General features: G+C 44.4%; 1 protein-coding gene across 4 annotated transcripts in view; it reads right to left on the bottom strand.

The window, feature by feature from the left end:
- The window catches only part of MIDEAS (mitotic deacetylase associated SANT domain protein), an 84,242-nt gene that overhangs the window by 18,642 nt on the left and 46,857 nt on the right, over positions 1-18,743 (bottom strand). For all 4 annotated transcript variants that reach the window (XM_081013221.1, XM_081013218.1, XM_081013219.1 and 1 more), the window contains 8 exons: positions 16,836-18,545; positions 13,506-13,817; positions 11,436-11,781; positions 10,646-10,712; positions 7,230-7,372; positions 6,886-6,989; positions 4,011-4,086; positions 1,110-1,198 (listed from right to left, as the gene is read on the bottom strand). In XM_081013221.1, coding sequence (XP_080869347.1) covers positions 1,110-1,198; positions 4,011-4,086; positions 6,886-6,989; positions 7,230-7,372; positions 10,646-10,712; positions 11,436-11,781; positions 13,506-13,817; positions 16,836-18,338 — 2,640 coding nt within the window. In that variant the 5' untranslated portion in view covers positions 18,339-18,545. The remainder of the gene's footprint in view (positions 1-1,109; positions 1,199-4,010; positions 4,087-6,885; positions 6,990-7,229; positions 7,373-10,645; positions 10,713-11,435; positions 11,782-13,505; positions 13,818-16,835; positions 18,546-18,743) is intronic.

Below are 18,743 nucleotides of genomic sequence, written 5' to 3'. Positions count from 1 at the left end.
CCACTGTGAAGAGGAGGGCAACCAAGATGATCTGAAGATCAAGCCTTATGAGGAACAGTTGAGGGAGTTGGGTAGGTTTAGCTTGGAAAAGAGGAGACTGAAAGAAAATACAATAACCATCTTCAAATATCTAAAGGGCTACCACAGGCAAGATGGAGCAGGCTTGTTTTCTTCTGCTGCAGAGGCTAGGGCCCGAACCAATGGCTTCAAGATACAAGAAAAGAGATTCCAACTAAGCATATGGATTATTGACAGTAAGGGCTCTTGACAGTGAAATGGACTCCCTTGGGAGGTGGTGGACTCCCCTTCCTTGGAAGTTTTTAAGTAAAGGCTGGATGGCCACCTGCCATGTATGATCTAGTTGAGATTCCTGCATTGCAGGGGGTTGGACTAGATGACCCTGAGGTCCCTTCCAACTCTACAATTCTATAATTCTATGACTACAATTCTTCCAATGTTTCATAATTTTGGAAGAAAAAAATGTGTAAGGGGGGAAAAAATACCCAAAACTTCAAGTCTCCCCAACATGAATTCCCACAACCACCTTCCTATCACTGGTCCAGTCCATCTTTCACATAATGGTGTAAAACACCCTGAGAATTAGATGAATGATATCAGGCAATGTAGATACTGACAAAACTACACCTTCAGCTCCCTTCCTCTTTCAATTTCCCTTATTAATATTTTAATATGTGTTTTGCAGGTCTCACACTGGTTTTTTGTTTGTTTGTTTGTTTGTTCACAACTGATGCTCCTTCTGTTTCATTTGTAGTTTTTTCCCTCCACAGGTATCATCTCCAGAAAACTACATTCTGAAGTATGTTGTGACTATATTTTGTTGTTACAGAGAGCAAAATAAAAACTTGTCACACTGCACTATGGATGTGAGAGCAGAAAGGCTTCTACTGAGGAGAGATTATCTGTATACAGAAAAATCTCCCTTCCAAAGTGGCAGTGAGATACTCCATTGAATAAACACTACAGAACACAAGTTCCCAGCTAGAGGATGAAGCAATCCCCAAGGTTAATGATCCAGTGACACCTGCATATGTCCTGCAACAGCAGATCAATGATTTTGCAATGCACTCAGGAAGCAACAAGCAACTCACAAGTTTCTGAACCAGGAAGAAGTCTTTCTTGTAGATGGCAATCCCCTTATTGAAGAGCTTTTTCTCTAGTGTGCTCCACTTATCTGATCCTGAAAAGAAAGAGTGGAACACAACTTCATTACCTTTTCAAGATTATTTCCAAACATTTAAACATTTTATTGTTAAGGTGTGTATCTCTTGCATATCTCTGCTGCCCTGTCTGGATTGTACTGATGTTATTGCTCTTATGTGAACACCTGTTTTTCTAAAAACTTTTTGTAGGAAAATGCTATGACAAGCATATTTGAAGCTATACATCGGGGGAAAAACCCTAATCTTGTGTTCTTTTTAGCTAACTTTAGTATTAAGTAGTCTACCTCTATTAACTAGCCCGCTCACCATAAAATTATTGTGCATTTATACAGAACCCTCCTTTTTAGTTTACTTTAAACAAATTATACCATTGCATACCCAAAATACTTTAGTGAGTCTCACTACTGGTGTGTCTCAAATGATAGCATACTCCCACAACAGACAAAGCTGAACCATATACACATAGACTTGAATGCCATCTAACCCTAAACAAACGGAAGGGCTCCTTCCATTCACTAAGGGAAGTGGGATCCAGTGGAGGGTCCCAATGGAGTAAGGGTTGGGGTGAAATTCTGCACCAATCTCCCCCATGCAGCCTCCTGCACTGCTTCCCATGCTGTTCCCCCAATCGTCTGCCATAAATTTTCAGAGCAAAGGCACTGCTGGGGGAAAGTAGAGACTGGTGAAAATCACCTCCCTCTCCCTCTGCTGGCAGAAGCATCCCCATGAATGAAACCTCTTCTCACACGGTGTTCCTACCAGTATAACCTAACTTAGGATCAAACCCATAGTCCAAAACCCTTTGATTACTAGAGAATAATAATAATAATAATAATAATAATAATAATAATAATTTATTATTTGTACCCCGCCCATCTGGCTGGGTTTCCCCAGCCACTCTGGGCGGCTTCCATAGAAACAAAAAATACAGTAAAATATCACAGATTAAAAGCTTCCCTGAACAGGGCTACTTTAGTGTTACTTTCTCCTTCACACAGGGCAAGAGTGAATGTGAACCCAAAAACACTTTCCTCCTTTCATGAAAGGGGAGATATCCAATATTAGTCAGAGTAAATGCACTGAAATCAATGAACTTAAGTCTACAGATTTCAGGGGATTTAGTCTAAGTATGGCTTAGTTAGATGTCGCCCAAGGTTTAGAAATGAACGTACTGATCATGACCTTAGAAATAACTTCCATTTTCTAACGCAGGAGAAGTAAAGCTTGCAGTAGGAGCTGATTTCTGTCTATGAGTGATAGATAACTTTGACACTAATGAGGCAGACAATACCCATACAATGATTCATTTAAATTGTACCTAGGACTCTTAAAATTTTAGTTGTCCATTTCCTTTATTCCATGACTTTAGTCATCATTTTCACAAGTTCACACACACCACATTAGATACAAAAGGGTATTTTTAGCATCTTTTCTAAAAAGCAGCCTATATTGAAATCAGCCACGCGTTGTCATAGATACTCCAGGATCCAGATGAAAGCATTTTGGTTCCACAGGAAAAACAACAAGTACAAAGAAGCAACTGATGATCCGGAATGGTGCTTGTGGATGTTCTACACCATTTGTATCTTCGCAGCAAAATGCAGAAAAATAACTTGACAAATAACATAATTCAATTTTGCTCCGTGTCTCCCTGCTGTCCAAATATCGAACAGGGTGGGTGTTCAAAATGTCTACCATTCTCTCTCACACACACACTTGCACACAGCTTGCACACTGCACCTGTCCTTGAACTGCTTCTTCCTTTAGCTTTGCTCTACAGATGACTGTGCAATGAGTACAGACTCTTTCCCAGTGTACACACCCTAACATATAGACTGGCTGCCCTCACTGAAAGGCAATTACATGTTCTCATGAGACGGTAATACAATACCATTGTATTTATGGCATTTCAGATTACACACGTGATTTATTGCATTGCACACATAAGCCTCTGTTTGACCTTGATTAGTCCTGGTGAGAACAAAACCTTCTTTCCAACTGGCACTGTCCAACTGATAACCTGATCAATAGCCATTTGCCTCTCCAAAGGTTGATGTCAGACACAGGTAACAATTACTTAGAAGAGATCATTGTAAGCGATTCATTCATTCCATTTCCGTCCTAACTCTTGCTGTCTTGTCTGCCCCTGAGTGGGTCATATTTGTGTCATTTATATTCTACTATCCCCCTGCTATATCGAAATTTCAGTGCAGCCCACTGGATCCTCAGCGCCACTATCGCAGCAATGATAAGTGTATCTGCCATAGCAAAGATAAGTATTGTATAGTTAATTGTGAGCTGTTAGCCCAGGGTTTGGGCAGCCTGTGTACAATTTTATTCTATCCATTTCACTCTTCCATAAATATCGCATTTGGTGATTCCAGCTGCAAAACCAGTTTTACTCTCAAATGCCATTTTGGTGCAGTTAAGGAAATAAAACGTTTTCTCCTCAAACCTGTAATAGGGATTCAGTGGTTCCTGCTAATTACCCCAGCTAAGTAATCCCAACTAAGTTATCCCATGGCAAGCAACAACTCTGAATAAACAATCCTAAAATACCATGCCTCCATGGTTATACGGGTTTGTTTAATGTGCAGTTTGGGATACGTGAAGGTGAGCTTTGCACTGATCTCACTATGCACTGAGGCAAAAGCAGGACAGTAATATCACCACCCAATGCTGCTGATTCCCAAATAGATATTTAAGGCTCTCCCAGTATTAATTAAATTATATTCCCCTCCCCTCCCCAATGCATTAACAGTAATTATCAGAGTAACAAAATGGAGAGTAGAGAAGCAGCTGTCCCCACTGCCTTGCTCCCAAGCATACCTGTGTAGTGATAGTCGGCCAACGTGTGGTTTGCAGGCCACAAAGACCTTCTCAGCAGCAATTTGGTCAGCGCAGCCTGAGGTGTGGGGGAGCACACACACAAAAAGCCTTATCAATAACAGTAAAACCCAAACAAGTGCATTTACATCAAGAAATCACAACCCTTATTGTTTACTGCAGTGATGTATTTAGAGCCCACCTGAGGTTCAACGTGACCCATGTCTCCTTATTCATCCTTGTAATTAACCTTTTGAAGTAGGTGGCATGGGAGCTGTTAAGTCTTTTTAGCAATAACAAGGATTGGGGGCACATTAAGGCGGCTAACAAATACAGTGGTACCTCGGGTTACAGACGCTTCAGGTTACAGACTCCGCTAACCCAGAAATAGTACCTCGGGTTAAGAACTTTGCTTCAGGATGAGAACAGAAATCGTGCTCTGGCGGCACAGCGGCAGCGGGAGGCCCCATTAGCTAAAGTGGTACCTCAGGTTAAGAACAGTTTCAGGTTAAGAACAGACCTCTGGAACGAATTAAGTTCTTAACCCGAGGTACCACTGTACACAGTAACATAATGTTTTGTGAGCCAAAGCCTGTTTTGCCACATACATCCCTTTTCATTGTTGTTTGGAGTTGTTTTGTCAACCTGGTGACCTCCAGATGTTTTGGACTACAATTCCCATCAGCCCCAGTCAGCATGACTTTGCCAGTTGAGGCTGATGGGAATTGTAGTCCCAAACCCCTGGAGGGGAAGACTGATTTGGGCTGAAGAGCAGTGTATTCTAAAAAGAACAGCCAGAATAGTTAGCCTGTCTCTCTTTAAAACAGAATTTCAAATAATCCAATCACAATCAAAGGATTACATTTTGTCTTATTTTAAAAAGATCCCTCTTCCGCATGGTTTTAGCACTTCATGCCTACCCAGGAAGGTATTTGAGGCATAATTAATTACATTTCTTCGCCTACACAGCAGTGTTACCTCAACTGATAATGGTACCTGTCAGCACGTGTCCAATTACAGAGGAATTCCCACCCAGGGAATGAGTCATCTGAGAGCCCATTAACGCCCGTGTTTAATCAAGTAAACAATACTCCAAAGAAAGGAGATAACTGGAGTCCAAAACCATTCTCAGCCCTCCAAGAAATCAGCTGCAATGACTAGAGCTCAGGCAAAATGTAGGGAAGCGATACTATTAAAGTTGTATCTGTACTCTGAAGAGACTTATCAAGAAATCTGTAAGCACGTGTGCTGGTATTACTGAAGCAGTTTCATTATGCAGCAATAGGTGGACTTTAAAATTAAGTCTCCCTAAGGTGGCAGGAGATGCTAAAGTACTTATTTAATTCTTAAATTTATATATATAACACTCAACAGAGCAAACTAATAAATAGGAATCTGATCCAATACTATACAGGTGAAACTTTCCTATTAGATACAGCTTCCAACTGAAGTGAAAAAGGGAAGTTTTACTTTAATAATAATACATTTATTATTATTATTATTATTATTATTATTATTATTATTATTATTATTATTGTCGTCATCATCATCATATCCTACCCATCTGGCTGGGTTGCCCCAGCAACTCTGGGAAGCTTCCAACACACCTTTAAAGCCCTAAAGGCCTCGGTCCAGTATACCTGAAGGAGCGTCTCCACCTCCATCGTTCTGCCCGGACACTGAGGTCCAGCGCAGAGGGCCTTCTGGCAGTTCCCTCGCTGAGAGAAATCAAGTTACAGGGAACCAGGCAGAGGGCCTTCTCAGTAGTGGCACCCGCCCTGTGGAATGCCCTCCCACCAGATGTCAAAGAGAAAAATAGGTAACTACCAAACTTTTAGAAGACATCTGAAGGCAGCCCTGTTTAGGGAAGCTTTTAATGTTTAATAAGTTAATGTATTTTAGTGTTCTGTTGGAAGCCACCCAGAGTGGCTGGGGAAACCCAGCCAGATGGGCGGGGTATAAATATTAAATAAATTACTATTATTATTATTATTATTATTATTATTATTATTATTATTAACACATTTCCTGGAATGGAATGGGAGTGAGGATGGCAGTGAGGACATAGTGGTGCAGGCCCACTGGCAGAACTAATCTGGTGTTTCCAGCTGCGCACCTGCACTTTTATTTTTGGACCCTTCTTCTCAAACAGCTAAAAAAATGTTTTGCAACAGAAACAAACATTTGCAGTTCACATGAAGATGTTTTATACTTTGCATCTTTGGGTAAGTCTGGGAAATGCTCCTGCCTGAAGCCCCAGAGAGCTGCTGCCAGACAGTGTAGACCAGGCACCCCCAAACTCAGCCCTCCAGATGTTTTGGGACTACAATTCCCATCATCCCTAGCTAACAGGACCAGTGGTCAGGGATGATGGGAGTTGTAGTCCCAAAACATCTGGAGGGCCGAGTTTGGGGGTGCCTGGTGTAGACAGAAGTGAGCTAGATCAACTAGTTTCAGGCAGCTTCCTATGTTTTATATACTGAGTAAGGCCATTGGTCTCAAGCTCAGAAACATCTGCTCTGACTGGCAGTGCTTCCCAAGGTCTCAAGCAGGAGGCCTTCACAGACAGACCCGGAGATGCCAGATGTTGATCCCACCCCCTTATGCATGCAAAACAGATGCTCTACCACTTGGCTAAGAGGAAGATGCACCATTAGCCAGGAAACCGGGAGGCATGAGTGAAGAAAGGAAGGAGACTGCCAAAAGGCGCATTCTTCAAAACGCAGGATTCTAACATAGACACTCCTTGTAGAAGGTGAAAGTGTGCAGAGTGCATAAGTTTGGCAAGTACTTGGCTAGTACTTCCCTCACTGAGACCAATACAAACAGCCTTGCTGCCAAATCCAATTAGACGCACTGACGACTGCTGGAGACTTACCAGAACATTTCCTTTCGTTTCATGTAAGCAGTGAAATGCCAGCTCTTGGTTGGTGCCACCTCCAGGAAATATACTTGAGCAAGCAGCAGTTAACAGGTTCTCCACTGTCACAGCACAAAACAAGACAAGCGGTAGGTGCAGGTCAGAGCGGAGGGGACAGAGAAAACCAAAAGGTCAGCTTATACATCCCTTCACACCAATTTCTTACCTAGATTTCCCTTCAAATTTGGTAAGCCTCAACCTTTACAGTGGATCCATGGTCAACAGCAATTAGTGGTTGACCACACAGCAGTTTTAAAGACTTAAACCACCACAGACAGTAGTTCAGTTTCCAAGCTCCTTACCATTCTCTTGAGTAGACGCATCCGTTTCAAGCTCCTCCCATGGCTGCCACACCAGTTCTGCCTTGGCCTTGTCAGAGGCTGCCAGAGATCGATCTCTAAGAGGTGGGATTTCTGCTTGAAACCGGGAGCCCACATTGATCCGTCTATCAAAATAAATGCACATTTAAAAGCGACTCACCCTGCAAGTTCTAATATGATCATTTGCTAAAGTTAAAAGCTTGCCTCCGCAAAACAAGCTAAACTCCAACTGGCGCAACAGGCAGTATGCAATTCCATGGCTGCTGCTTCTTCCAGTTTAAACCAACACTAGGTTTCAGTTTCAAAATACAAGTTCTTTGTCTTTCTCTCCCCCCCCCCCCCACTACTGTATAGGATATCTAGGAGCATGGATGCTAAAAACGGAAAAGCAAGATTCGGAAGCCGCCCACAGGGAACACAACTGTAAGTTCCTTTACTTACATGTAACAGCATGTGAGAGCCAAATATGGCAAATTTCTTCGCCTACTCTTCACACATTCCATGCATGCATCCTGCTAAATGATAGCCATGGAAGACTCAAAGGTCCAGTTCAAATCTACAAATACAGTCATACCTTGGTTGACAAACGACTTGCGAGCCAAACGTTTTGGCTCCCGAACGCCACAAACCCGGAAGTGAGTATTCAGGTTTGCAAACGTTCTTTGGAACCTGAACGTCTGGTGCGGCTTCCAATTGGCTGCATGAGCTTCCTGCAGCCAACTGGAAGCCACACCTTGGTTTCTGAACATTTTGAAAATCGAGCGGACTGTATGACTATATTTTCATGGCAAGGGTGGGAGAATCACTACAGCATGGATGGCTAATGGATGACCATCCAGATGTTCAACCCCAGCTCCCCTCTAGCCAGTATGACCAATAGTCAGGGATGGTGGGAGTTTTTGTCCAAGATCTGGAAGGCCACAGGTCAGACTAGAAGTTGCCAAATGTGGCAACCTCCAGATGTTGGACTGCAATCCTCATCATCCCTGACTACGGACCATACTGGCTGAGGACAATAGCAACTGCACTCCACACCATCTGAAGGCAACCCCTGGTTTAGCCGTCCCCAAGCCTGGAATGTGGGAACTTGAGGTTCAAAATCCTGCTAACCTGCAAAGCTTTCTTTGGAGTCTTCAGCTAATGTCAATATAAGCTACTTCACAAGATTGGTGGGAGCGCAAGATGGCACTCAAAGCTCCTTGAACAAGCATCAGGATACAAATTATATAAACAGACAGAAACTTTTAAACAAACAGAAATATCATGGTAACGGGGGGAAACGGGCTTTATTGTTCTGGTATTGAGAGATATATATGTGCGCAGCACATACTGAAGCCTGCCAGTATGGCTGAATGACATTTACTCACATGTTATGATGGAAAAGAATGCTTTATAAGGAATGCTGTGAGATGCCAGTTTGTTTTATTTTGAAAGTGGGGCGAATAAATCTGTTAACTTGGAGACTGGCTAAGGTTCAGATTTCAACTGCTGTTGCTGAAGAATTAAACACAAATTGTTCTCTTGCATGTTGCTTATTTAAGCCTTGAAACTATTTTTCCCCCTTCTAATCAAGCACTGGAAGGCCCTGAAATGATCCTAGGGAAGACTCCTGGACTCAAAGACATAGGATCAAATTCAAGTGCTACCTCTCCCCATAGTTTTGCTGCCACATCTTGAAAAAGTCACCCACCACCGCAGGCATGTGGAAGAGAGCTCACAGAAGCAACTTCCATTCACAGATATCCTTGCAGGTTTAGGAGCTGCACTTGCAGCTTACAGGTCCACATCTGCACTGCATTGCAATATAAGCATGCTTTGCCCTTAACTTCTGGGAGAATCCCAGCTGCACTGGGCAGTAGAGGTGTGAACCCCTTTCCTAGAAAGAACTGGGATTGAGGGCTGTCAGTCAGTTCTCTGCCTGTTTAGCACATGTGATGTCCTGCCAGTCTAAGAACTGTGCTTCTCACTGAAACTACCACCAGCTGGAATGCAGCACATTCTATAGGCCAAGGGAGATCGTGTCAGTGCAACGAAAAGGAGAGCCTTGTTTCTGAACCCTCTGTCTGCATGTTCCTTGGGCACGAGCACTAAGCTCTGATAATCTCTTGGAGGAGGAGAACTTCTGAGCACAGCATTTTTATAGCCAGTCTCCTCCTATGCTTCAAGCTCTTCCAAGAGGGCAAAGGAAAGAGAACTTAAGGCAACAGTCCTCTGCACATGAAACAAGAGTAAAACCCATGGAACCGAATGGGTGTTTGTATTTTGAGTGAATTTGCACAGAATCGGGCTACAGCCCTAAGAACACGTACCAGGTAGTAAGTCCCCATTAAACTCAGTGGGACATATTTCTGCACTGTCTTGTTTAGGACTATGCTGCAATAACATGTAGGTAATACTCTGTGAGCTCCAGGAACCAACTGCCGTTATGAAAAAAAAAATCAGGTAACAGGAGTTTGTATCCTGTCTGGAAGCTCTCAAACATCATCGTTAACCAGTTCCCTGTTTAGGGAAGCTTTTAATGTTTGACGGACTATTGTATTTTAATATTTTGTTGGAAGCCGCCCACAGTGGCTGGGGAAACCCAGCCAGATGAATAAATTATTATTATTATTTAGTATACCAACGTCTGCTATTCAGAGCTACAGAACCTCTGCACACAGAGGTTGGTTAAAGTGCTTAAGCTCCAAATACAGCAAATCCCTATATTCCTGTAATTGGAATGTTGTGTGTTCCCATTAAAACACACACATAAAATTGTCAACTCATTACAAGTTTCTGAGACCAGATGGTGGAAACAAATTGCTTCTATAAAGACACAGTGTTTTGGGGGTTGTTCTTTTTTTGGCTTGAATTGTCTTGAGCCCAGTAGCTGCTGCCAGAGAGAGCAGAGTGAGAACTGAACGACTGAGGAACCACAGGGCTGTAGTAAGAACAAGACTGAAGTCCTCCCACCTTCCAAGACAAGTATTTCAATTCATGTTGCAGTATGGAGATGTGTGACAGCAGCTACCTTCTTGAAATGCGGTGCTGCATGCAACTGCATCTGGGATCTAGCTGCTTGGAGGATGAATGCAATATATATGACTGCACACTTTTGCAGAATGCTATATATTAGCAGCAAGGGAGTCATTAGAATAATGTCAAAGGAAATATGCGGAAAGAGCTTTTTATGTTTCAATGGAGAAAACACTGGATAAATTCATGGAGGCTATCAAAGGCTACCAGCTGTTGACCAGGACTGGTTATAGGCAGGGCTCTGTTTCAGCCAGAACTCGCTGGAACTCAGTTCTGGCACATCTCAGGTGGGCGCCATTGCCATTCTAAGAAAACTTCTTTTTTGGAAAAATAGCACTGGAGCTCAGTGGATGCACTGTGCTCCCCCACCACAGAGTACTTACGGTTCAATGCTGACAGGAGTACACTCTCCCATTACTGAAAGGACAGGAGGGGTGACCTCTGCGCTATCTGCAAGTCAAGATGACACAATTAATTCATGGCCCTGCTTCTCCTTAAGGATGTTCTGAAATCAGCCTTGCATTTAACAACTCGTGAGGTAGCCATCAGTAACTCAGAACCACATACAGTGAGTGGGTGAGCTAGTAGAGGAGGGATGGATCACTCCATTTCTCCTTGGCTGGTCTCCTGGGTTTCCACACTTGCTGTGTGGAAGGAAAGCACAGAAACTCAGGAGGCTGAAGGGCATGGAGGACTGATTGCTCTATCCCATCAGACCACTTAGCAACACCTCCTTACTTTTTTAAGGTAGTCTGCTAGGAGGCAAGTAACCTGTGCTGGCAACAGAAAACAGGGCTTCTCCCTACTTCACAGTCAGCATGGAAAAGTAGCTTATTAGCAGGCTAGTAAACTTCTTGGCTTATTTATAAGGTCAACTAAATTTTTTTGTTTGACAAAGTTACATATGGCTATAAGAAGGGTGGGTCTTAATCTTTACCATGCAATCTTTTTGTTATCTAGCATTCTTTCAAATGCAGCAATGATACACTGTTCCGATACCATTTTCTAACTTAAGAAGTCATCATGGTGGATGCAGTCCAATGTTCCACAAACAAACAAAAACCCCAACTTGTGAGAGGCCATCTATCTACAATTGCCGAGTCATAATTTATTTCCTCCAGCCGTGATCCTCCTCCCATTCTACCCTCAAAAGGACAATACATGGGAACTTACTGGATCTGAGCAGTGTCCTGTGTGCACTTTTAGGAGTCATAGGAGGTGGAACTGAGTTACCACTAGCAGAAAGGATGGCGTTGAAATAAAGTCCGGAACCCTCTCGCACTGGGCTAAGTATTGGCGGGGGAGTGTAAGGAGGTAGCTCAAAGTTCCTGTCGGAAGGGTGATCTGCCAAGCGGACAGGTGAGCGCAAATGGCTCTGGTAGGGTGTGATATTGGAATAGACAGGCGGAGCAATGAAGGTGCCAGCTTTCGGTGGTATGAAGAGAGGCTCTGGCCTGGGCCGCTGCTTCGGTTTCCGTGCAAAGCCTTCCACTTCTTCTTTTGGAACAGGTCCTTCATGCTATGAAAAAGAAACAAGTTTTGGTTCACACAGTTCAAAGTACTTCAATCTAACACACACACCCCGACAAACATCAGTATCAACCAAATGGAAATAACATGGCTGCTCCACCAGCTCATTCCATTAACTGGTATGTGCTTGTTTTAACTTATATGGGTATTGTTGTTATGTATATAGCACCATCAACTCATGGTGCTTTAAAGCAGGAAAAGGAAGCTCTCTGTCCTGAAAAACGTAAGCTCTAATTAGGACTACCACAAAAGTATTGCATTCAATCCAAGAATGACACACCATCAATTAACAACCAGTTGTACTTCTCGGCTTTTGCCAATCCAGAGTGAAGTTGAAGTGAGACTGGCAAATCCAATGTTCAAATTTCCACTCAGCCACAACTGGCTGACCTGAGCCAGTTACTTTTTCTTAGCCTATCCTACCTTAAACAAATACAATGGTACCTTGGTTCTCGAACTTAATCCGTTCCGGGAGTCCATTCGACTCCCGAAACTGTTCGAAAAAGAAGGCACGACTTCCAATTGGCTGCAGGAGCTTCCTGCACTCAAGTGGAAGCTGTGTTGGATGTTCGTCTTCCGAAAAATGTTTGAAAACTGGAACACTTACTTCCGGGTTTGCGGTGTAAGAGTACCAAACGTAAGAGTACCAAGGCGTTTGAGAACCAAGGTACAACTGTAAATTGTAGTTATATCCCCCCCTGTTCCTCACAAGAGCCCAAAGTGGCATACATGGCTCCTCCCTGCTCTTATTTTATCCTCTCAACAAACTGGAAAGAAACATGCATGTCACCTTGAGCTCCTGGGGGGTGGGGAGATAAATGTAATAGTAAAATTTGTTGGAGCTGTGAGAAACACAATGTGGCCTTATAAAGACATCAGGCTTGGACGATGTAGCATAGATAAGCCTCTTTCAGAAAACCTTTTCTTCGTAAAAGATTGTATTCTGCCAGTCATTTATGAGGCCAATAAAACCATAATTTTCCCCATCAAGACCCAAGTAAGTAAGATGGGGAAATGCCAGCTGTGACTACTTAGTGATCACACAATGCTTATAGGCGCTGTGAAAGTTTCATGCACGATCACCATGCCCGACTTACATTTAGGAAAATCATTTGCGTAGGAAGAAATGTAGGGGGGAAAAGATGTAAAGTCCTCATGTGCAATTATTTACATTTGCTTTCTGTGGTCTCTGCCGACACATAAGTGCTTTCACAGTCTCTCAAAAGACATTAATTTCTATACAATTCAAAAATAGTCCACATACTTGACATGATAAAACCTCCTTGAAATCACTCTCACTCAAATGAAAGCTATTTATTCAGCCTATCAAATTCCTACCACCAAAGATGACTTGGCTTTCATATCCTTTGCTTCTCCTTTCTATGGGCAAAGCAGCCAGAGAGGTTTCACCATTTTAATACCAGATACAGCCAGAATTGATTTATTCTTTTTTTTTAACAAGTCTGCTTCACCTATTTTCTCTAAGGAGAAAATAGCCCCTTTTCCCTGGCACTGTGGAGGGTGCCATTTTGTGGTTCACCTCAGGTGCCAAAAAGTCTTGGGCCAGCCCAATGAGAACCAGGCCGGTGGCAGAGAACAAGAGGGATGACCTGAACCAATACGCTGCAGCCACAAATAACCAACAAGAAAAGACCCAGTAAGATTCACTTTACTGCCCCATGACCACAATCAGGATCCCAAACACAAACCTACCTGAGTTGGCACGTCCGTGTTCAAATTGCGATTCGACCTCCTCCGGGTGACGATTACGGAAGGTTTGCTTTCAGCAAAGCTTCGGTCGTTTGCCACAAACCGCTGTGGCTTCCCTTCCTCTCCCTTCTCACTACTGATATCATGAGAGTCCAGCCTCCTCACAGGCACAGACACGGGCATGATGAGAGGCACAAGGCTGCTGTCTTCCCGGGCTCTCTTCGGGGCTGGCGAAGAACCGGCAAACTCTACGACACTCCTGGGTGCAGTGACTGCCGCCTCACTCCTGTTCCTTTCTTCTGAAGTTTCTGGCTCCTTAGAACAAAAAGGTCACGTGAGCATTAAGGTATCTGAATAAGGTAACAATAAGCTATGGTCAATGGATTTCTCTGTGGTGCTGCCCCATATGTGGAACTCCCTGCCCCAAGAGGTTAGGTTACATAAGAGATTTTGATTCTACCCACGTACCTACAGGACCGCCTCTCATGGTATGCCCTGCGGAGGACCTTAAGGTTCACAAATGACAACACCTTGGAGGCCCCAAGTCACAAGGTGGTTAGACTTGTCGCAACTAGGGCCAGGGCCTTTTCAGTACTGGCCCCAACTTGGTGGAATGCTCTGTCACAAGAGACTAGGCCCTGTGGGACTTGACATCTTTCTGCAGGGCCTGCAAGACAGCGCTGTTCCGCCTGGCCTTTGCTTTGGACTCAGTCTGACCCTTATGTTTCCCTCCCCTTATGGTTTTGATTTATGGGCTACTATTAAAATGAGGCTGCATTTTAAATTATATTTTAACCTGTATTTTAAATTGGTGTGTGTGTGTGTGTGGTTTTTTTTTTTAAAGTAATTTTACTGGTGTTAGCTGCCCTGAGCCCGGCTCTGGCTGGGGAGGGCGGGATATAAATAAAAAATTATTATTATTATTATTTGCTCATTTTTTAAGAATTTGATTTATTGCTTTTTTTTTTTTTTTTTTTTTTTTTTTTTTTTGCCTTTTTATATGTAAGCCATTTCAGGCAACTCCTTTGGTGGAGGATAAATTTTGAAAACAAACAAACTTGCTACCCTGCTAAACCCTTTGGAATTCAAATGTGATTTACCACACATGCATCCAACTGCCCCCAGGTTAAAAGTGGTACTGCCAGTACAGACAAGTATGGTAATTTTCTTGACTTGGGAGAGATGATGCATGAAAGTTTATGAGTCTGGAACTACAGCAAGGGAAAGTAGTAAATAATGGCAGCATCTTCTACCAAGGACTCCAAGGAATGCAATGAAGAAGAAAAAGGAGTCAGCTGTCTCTATCTTGTGTACACAATCCAGGAGTCCAATGCATTTATCCTCCTAGAACTTCAGGTTAATTGTTTTGCATACTCAAACAGATGTTTTTATAAGGATACTGAGCATAATCCAAATGTTGTGTGAGCAGACTTCTGGTCACACAATGGGATTCCACCTTCCTGTGTTTCCCTGTGCAGCCAAAATTTGCTCCCAAGTCACCCAGCTACCCACCTTCCAGAACAGATTTTGAGAGTGTGCTAGGGCCTGCAGGGAGGTCAAGTCCTCTTGCATAAGCAGAAGTCTGTTTTGCTTGTGCATGGGCAGCACTGGATACTGCGCCCATTACCAAGTATCAGATCTGATTTCCTGTTGACTTCTTTGGATTCATGCCCTTTTACTAGGGTGACATTATCTCTCCTGATACAATCTTCTTGGTGAAATGGGGCCTATCAGAGGACATGATTGCTTGACTGTATTTGCTCTAAAGGTGAAGGGACCCCTGACCATTAGGTCCAATTGCGGACGACTCTGGGGTTGCGGCGCTCATCTCGCTTTATTGGCCGAGAGAGCCAGCGTACAGCTTCCAGGTCATGTGGCCAGCATGACTAAGCCGCTTCTGGCGAACCAGAGCAGTGCACGGAAACACCGTTTACTTTCCCGCCAGAGCGATACCTATTTATCTACTTGCACTGTGTGCTTTCGAACTGCTAGGTGGGCATGAGTTGGGATCAAACAATGGGAGCTCACCCCATTGTGGGGATTCAAGCCACCGACCTTCTGATCAGCAAGCCCTAGGCTCTGTGGTTTAACCCACAGCGCCACCCACATCCCTGTATTTGCTCTAGCCAGATATTTAAAACACACACAAACATACCTAACATCACTACGCATTCTATAGGTGGTCCATCCGGATAGTGAATATTCTGTGGCAAGAGGGTAGAAGGCAAGCTTGGCTGTATTACTGTTTCAGATTCCTGAGTATTACCAAGTCTCAAACTCCCATGTCCAAATCTAACACACTAGTAATTACACCATCCAGGCCAAGCATCCTATTGCTTCCTCCCAATCCTTTACTAATCTATGGGACTAATTCACAATGACTATTAGCATGGGGAGGATGCAAGACTACTTTGAATCCAAACTTCAAAGTTAACTGATTGTCATATGACAGCTAAATGTCACATTCAAACCCTCTCAGTTACTGAAGTTATTAGCTGAAACTCCCCACAGGTTTCCAGTTTCAGCAGGCTATACACTTGATGTATTCCCATCTTTTAAAAAATGTAAGCTCAGACATTACAAAAGTTTTGCTGAAAACTCCCAAGGGTTTATGTTGGAGACTTCCTTAATTACTGTGGCAGGAGGAGGGGAAAGAGAGAGATAAGTGTTCTGTCACACAGCAGTTCCTTCTCTTCATTTTACAGCCTTATCCCATTCCACGGAAGGGAGTGGCAAAGCTAGCCTGGCTACTGGGAGACGGAGCTAGCATTTGCTCTCTCTTTATTCAGTTGTCGGAGATGTTTGCTAGAGAGGAAGAGGGAACCAAAAATAAAGCGAAAAGCATAGCACATGCAGAGACACAAACACACATGGGGGGGGGGGGAGAGAGAGAGAGAAGGTGCTTTGTGTTTGTTTTCCAAATGGTGCAGTTAAGTGTAGAAAGCCTTGTACCTGGCTGTGATGTTAACAATTGGTAAACTTGGTCCCAGGACATTAGAGACTTTAACAGGCAGTATTAAGTTACATTTTACTCAGAGCAGATGTACTGAAATTAATTGTCCTAACTTAAGTCATCTTCAGAGCAAAATGCAACGGACAGGGTAAGAATTACCTGTTCCCCAGAAACTACACTTGTAAGTCCTATGCTCTTCAAAAAAAGAAGAAGCCATTTGCTGACTACTACTACTTTTATTATTATTTACAAGTTCTTGTTGGGATTATGCTTTCTAAGTGGACAAAAAGGGGAATAGTGGTGTCTGCTAACATTTTTAAGGTGTTGCATCCTGTGAGGTGAAGCAATAGTCATGGTGCGAGTCAGGAAATGCCACTTACTTTGAGATTCTGAAGAGAAGCCAACTCCACAGCCTTCTGAGCCAGGGTTAGCAAATTGGCTTCCTGAGAAACACGCCGTCTCCTCCGCGTGCTCTGGATGACGCCGCCTCTGACCCCACCAAAGTCGTTGGCTCTCTGGCCAAGGCCCTCCGTGGCACCCACCGGCTTTTCTGCCTGCCTGGCGTTCTCATACACGCCTGCTTTCTCCGCTTCGGGCTGGGCGCCAGCTGGCATCTCCCCATGCTCCAGCTCCGCTCTGCCAGGTTGCAAATAGATCTCCTTGTTGTGACTGAACGCTTCGGGCTGGTGTCGAAACTGGACTTCTGGGTGCTGCTGCGGTTGCCAGTGATGGGGCAACACACCGCCAGAATACTCCTCAGCTGGCTTGGATGCCAAAGCTTCCTCTGTGGAAGACGCTGGCAGGACACCTTCCTTGGAAAGCCTCCGTGATCTCCTTGGGAGAGGGATCTGGGCCTGGGGAAGGACAGTCTGTGGATTTGGCTCCGTCAGCGCCTTCAGCAGCTCCTGGTTCCGCTCGGTAACCGGGTGGAACTGATGGGAAACCATATGATGCTGAGGAGGCTGGGGTGGCCCTGCCCCATGAGGCTGCGTGACAGATGCAGGTTGCTGCATGCCAAAGCCTTGCACAGCCGCCTGCTGCTGCTGCTGCGGATAAAAGTTTTCAAACAGCTGCAACTGTGGAAGAGCTTGTTGCTTCTGCTGGGCGATAAAGGCTGGGCTGGAAGTAGGAGGAGCTTGCTGAAAGCAATGCAACAGTTCAGGGAGACCCTGCTTCTGGCCCTGGTGGCCAAAGGCAAGCTGGAAAGGTTGCAACGGGAGGGTCTGATTCTGCTGCTGTTGCTGTTGTTGTTGTTGCTGTTGCTGCTGCTGCTGCTTCTGCATTTGCTGAAAAGAATTAATCTGGGCTTGCTGCCTGACCAGGGCTTGCTGTTCTAACTGGGCTTTATGAGACATCATCTGTTGCACAGCATCTCCATACAAGTGAGACACCACCACACCTTTCTCCCGGTTCCTCTTCAGGGGATCTTGGTGGCTGAAGAAACCTGGGATGTTGGCATTGGGGTGCCCCCCTTTCTGGGCACCCCCATACACCATCCCGTGATTCCAGCCTCCAGATTGAGGCTGCCAGCTGGCATCGCTGCGTTCTGGTAGCCGGTTCCCCACCAGAGAGTTCTGCCACTTGGCAGCCGCCAGCTGCTGGGGGATCATCCTCGCATCGCCTCTATCCTGATAAAGAGAGTTCAGCAAAGCAGCATTTCCGTGGACGCCCCCGTATACACCTGGCTTGGAAAGCTCCATGCCCTGGGAAGAAGGCACATTCCCCCCATGGTTGAAGTACTGCCCTTCTTTAAGCAGCAGCTGTTGCTGCTGCTGCTGCTGCTGCTGTTGTTGTTGCTGCTGCTGAACTTCTTCCTCATTGAAAAAGGCAATCCGCTTCCCAGTCCTCTTGCTTGAAGACTTTGGATGGGCCTGCAGACTCATGGTTCAGTCTATCCTCCCGAGGATAAGGAAGAGAGAAGATATCTCAGATTAACAGCCAACCCATTGCTAGTGCTTGTGCACAAAGGAGAGGGTAAGTATAAAGACAGCAAAAAAGAAATTCTCCCCTCTTCAAGTCTAGTCCATGCAGAGATCTAAGAGGCAAATTTCAGCCCTCTTTCTATTCGGCGGCCTGCTTAGCTTCAGCGCCTGGAAAAGAAAAGAAATAAGCAGAAAATTAAACACCTGCAACTCAGGTCAGGATAACCAGTTAACTCAACACTGTTGCGTGAAGCTTTCAAAAACTCAGCCAGTCGATCTACCCCGCCAGAGACTTGGAGCCACATTCCCGTTCTTCAAGGGGACTCCAAATCCAAAGCGGACAAGAAGGCAGGACCAGATCTAGAA

The sequence above is a fragment of the Podarcis pityusensis genome, assembly GCF_964106645.2.
Source record: "Podarcis pityusensis genome assembly, chromosome: 1".
NCBI lineage: Eukaryota > Metazoa > Chordata > Lepidosauria > Squamata > Lacertidae > Podarcis > Podarcis pityusensis.
Note: the sequence above shows the minus strand (reverse complement) of the source record. Positions and strands in the feature narration are given on the sequence as shown.